At 35.0% G+C, this 4,376-nt stretch overlaps 1 protein-coding gene across 1 annotated transcript; it reads left to right on the forward strand.

The window, feature by feature from the left end:
- The first annotated feature begins 1,107 nt into the window (after positions 1-1,107).
- Positions 1,108-3,603, forward strand: LOC149556932 (myb family transcription factor APL-like). The gene is made up of 6 exons (XM_089785930.1): positions 1,108-1,383; positions 1,471-1,547; positions 1,634-1,691; positions 2,566-2,641; positions 2,735-2,804; positions 2,889-3,603. The coding sequence occupies exons 1-6, from the start codon at positions 1,194-1,196 to the stop codon at positions 3,492-3,494; spliced, it is 1,077 nt and encodes a 358-aa protein (XP_089642056.1). The 5' UTR covers positions 1,108-1,193; the 3' UTR covers positions 3,495-3,603.
- Positions 3,604-4,376: the final 773 nt, after the last annotated feature.

Raw genomic sequence — 4,376 nt, forward strand, 5'->3', positions numbered from 1 at the left:
GGATGAAAGCTTGGGCATTTAAAGGACCATTCTCTCCTTATTTAATCCTTTAAGAGGACCAATTATACAAGTTTAAACAAAGGATTGAAGGCATCAGGCTTATAGTGACGCAATTATAATATCTTAGGTTTCTTCTATAATGTTGTAGAGTGAATTATCTACCAATTAGTATTCTATGATGTTATAATGATGAACAAATAGAGCAAAGTATGTAATATTTTAGTATTATTTTAGATGAACACCTTTATGTACAACACTACACACATATTGATATAGGCTTAAGTTTTCCATAATGATTGATATAAAAGAGTTGACAAGATTTAATTTATATTTTAAACATTTACAACAAACAACCATAAATATAACAAGATAATTTATCTGAAAAAATAGAACATAAACAATTTAAATAAGTAATAGTAATATAAATTAAAGTTCAAACAAGAATATACTACTCATAAATTTATTATTATAACATGAAATACAAATTTAATGAAAACAAACACACTTAATATAACATAAATGATAGTTTAAATGAGATAGACCCGAAAAACATGGGAATGCATATTTCCACCATGACAAAGAGCACATGAGTAGGACCCAAGAGCATGTGCTAATTTGGTCACGACCTCTCATACAACATTCATTGAACACCAGAAATAAAAGCTGAGTGGCAAAACAATGGCCATTAAGATAATGAGCCATGGTTATTTTAAGTCCTTGCGAATCTCGTTAAGCAGGCTACATATGTTAAAGTAATGAAGTCTTGTAACTACAATTTGGATGTACCCAATTCCCACATTAGGAAGCAACCAAGCACATGCATCCGTTGCCATACCAGCCAGCCAGCCCCCCCTCCCCAATCATGCCCCACTAAATTAGCAAAAATATCCTTCATTGTCGGTGTCCTCCCTTCCCATATTATTATTGGCCTCTCCTTTTCACTGCGAATGCGAATCTGAGAGCGCAGATCTGCTTTGGCTAAAGTGGAAGAGGATATATGCAAATGCTCAATGCTCAAACTTTACGTACGTGGTAAAGAGAGATGCTCTCTCTCTGTTCCATGCTCTCCGCTCCTCTCCTTCACCCACTTAATTATGCCTCTTGTCTTCCCCCTTTGAGTGGTTGAATATGAATGATGATGAGGAATCCCAATGAAGTGAAAGGTGCAGCGTGGTGTAGGCTCTATCTCTTCGATGCCTTCACATTGTGGGAGAGGAATTAGAATGAATGAGATTGGAATGGAGTATTATGGAGGTTGCAGTGATCAGAATCATCACGAGTTGGGGGTTGTTGTGTCTGCAGATCCAAAGCCCCGCCTCAAGTGGACTCCTGAACTTCACGACAGATTTGTTGATGCCGTCACTCAACTTGGAGGGCCTGACAGTATGCTCTCCTCTTTTCTTCTCCTCTCTTCTCTTCCCCTTCACGATTACGAATGAATGATCGAATGCTGTTGTAATTGCCTTGCAGAGGCCACCCCAAAGTCTGTGATGAGAGTGATGGGCGTCAAAGGCCTCACATTGTACCATTTGAAAAGCCATCTCCAGGTAATTAATGCCAAATTACACGACTATATATATATATATTCTATTCATGCCCATCACATCACGTCACTAATTCCATCTAACAACAGAAATACAGGCTTGGCAAGCAGTCGCACAAGGAAGCTAACGCCGACGCACACAAAGACGGTAACTACAACTTCATCAATTGTCTATGCCTCTTTCCATCCTATCAATACCACTAATTATCTCATGTGACTATATATGAATAAATGAGCATTTCATGCACAACTCTCCAATTATCATCTATTTACTTGTCTGTCTCTTCTTTAGATGTTTGTTTCGAAACAGATAGTCTATCTAGTGTAGATTGCACTAGTCAAATTTTGAATGCCTGTCCTAAATTAGACGTATCTGAATATACAAAAATACTAAACATGAATAAAATAATAAACATAATTTGAAATATCTTCAATTTATTTCGTGTAATTTTTAGTCAAACTCATTGACCCATGTTTCATGAGTAGTGATTCACACATAAATCAATCTCTCAGGTTAATGAGTTTGACTTAAAAACTACACAGCTTAAATCCTGATAGCAATATCACAATTTGACTTGCTGTGGAAAACATCTCCTACTTGTCAATTTATTTGAAAGAGATATTTTTTAGCAAGTCATATTGTAATATGGTTATCAGAATGCATCTATGTAGATTTTCAGCTAAACTCATTGACCCAAATTTTATGAGCAGTGGTTCACAAGAATCCATCTGTCATGAGAATAAATAGAATACTTAGCACTCATTGCATATAGGGGATGCTCACAAGAAATTTCGTAGTTAAGTGTGTTTGAACTAGAATAGTACTGGGAGTGCTAAATAATCTAATCATTCTCATAACATGAAAAATAAGTTCTTGTAACCCACTATCCATGAAACATAAATCACTGAATTTAACTCGTAACCTATTACAATCAATTTATTTTTATTTACCTAAATAAGATACATATATAATTATTTCATAAAACTAGAAGCTATGATCAATCAATTTTGTCCTCCTGCAGTAGGGAGAAGTAACTCGGGTGGCATGGCTCTTGACATCATGTGCCGAGGAGGCAATGCAATTTCAAGTCAAAAGGAGTGAGTCTTAAGTAGTATTGTAGAGAGAATTGGACTTTTTGAGCTTGTCAATAAGCCATTCGAGACTAACGGATTTGAATGCTTGCTTAGCAGGGCAGTACATATTGCAGAGGCCTTAACCAATCAGATACAAGTGCAGAAAAGGTTACACGAGCAGATGGAGGTATTTTGTTCATAGGAAAACTGCTTTATTTTTCTTTATGCTTTGTACATATTAAAGAATATATGTAAATTTGTTACCGGACAGGTTCAGAGATGTCTACAGGTGAGGATAGAAGCGCAAGGTAAGTATTTGCAGACAATATTAGAAAAGGCCCAAGAGACATTACTGTACCAAAGTTGTGGTCCTTCGGTGGAGCAAGTGATGAAAAGGGAGAGCCAATGTTCCACTTTGTCTTCATTGATGGAGATGCCGCCAACGCCCACATCCACACAAGATAACCGCAACCAGTATAACAGAGATTGTGTCTCTTCTCAAAGCTACCTTGGTGGTGGTGTTGTTGTGGGAAACGAGCATTTTGAGAGGAAGACAGACGATGAAAACCCATTGTCAATGTCTTGGAAGAACACAAGTACACCACTGAGCATGGAAATGATCAAAGGGAAAGGGTGTCATGCTCAAAACGAAAATGAGAGAGCCTTCCATCATCAAGATATGCCCATGCTTGTTCAATCCAATACCCATCTCATCCATGATTACCTCACTCATGAACAAGGATTGTTTAAGAATTTCGACACCTCTTGCAGAAAGGCAATTGAAGGACTGGACCTCAATATCAGAGGAGAGGGAGTTGGAAATACACCACACCAGGGAATACAATTGGATCTCAATACATATGAATGGGGGAGGTGATGATCCACCAAGTTCCTTTCACTTATCTTGTATATAGCTTTCTCCACATTTTGCTTGTAATCAATTGGAGCAGAAATGTCAAATAAATTCACTTGTTCGATTCCATTCATGCACACTTGTAGAAATCTGATATATAGTAATTTCCCTTTGACAATTTGTGAATATTTTTCAAATCGTATACTATTTATCCAATTCGATATGACTATTTTTTCTGAACGTTTAAACATCACACAATACAGCTTAATTCTTAGATTAAAAGTTTTAACTAGTCATAATTGACTTATTTTCGCAAACTTAACTTCTTCTTTTGTCCACTAAAATACTAATTAAGATTGTCCAGGCAAGTAGATGGGCTCAATGATGTTTAATTGACAGACTACTCATGAAACATGGAATGACATAATGATATTGAACATATCATTTACTTATGTGACAACATTAAGCTTTAAAAAAATGAAGTTTTCTATACATGCAAATATGGTATGCAAATATGCTAAGCTTATGTAAGAAAGGAATCATTCTGCACCATGTTAATGTAGCATCTTTTCTGTAGTATTTATAATAATGCCTTTATATGTTTAAGGTTGATTTTAATAAATATAATTTTTTATATATGATTAAATATGTTTTATTTTTAATTTTACTATTGCTTATTAGATGTAGTATTTTGGTGCTTAATTTGATGAGTTTATTGTGTAGTTTAATCAAATCTAATTTAACTTTATGTCTTTCTAAGTATTCTAATCTTTAGTTCAGATGTTATCATTTTTATCTAGTAAAAATCAAGGGTATAATTTAAATCATATTTACCTTCCTCTAAGCTAACCTATATTTAAAATTGGAGCATGTCTAGTGAATCAATGTAAAATCTTTTAAATTATA

This window comes from Cupressus sempervirens, chromosome 5 (genome assembly GCF_028749045.1).
Source record: "Cupressus sempervirens isolate cs-2001-9-10 chromosome 5, ASM2874904v1, whole genome shotgun sequence".
NCBI lineage: Eukaryota > Viridiplantae > Streptophyta > Pinopsida > Cupressales > Cupressaceae > Cupressus > Cupressus sempervirens.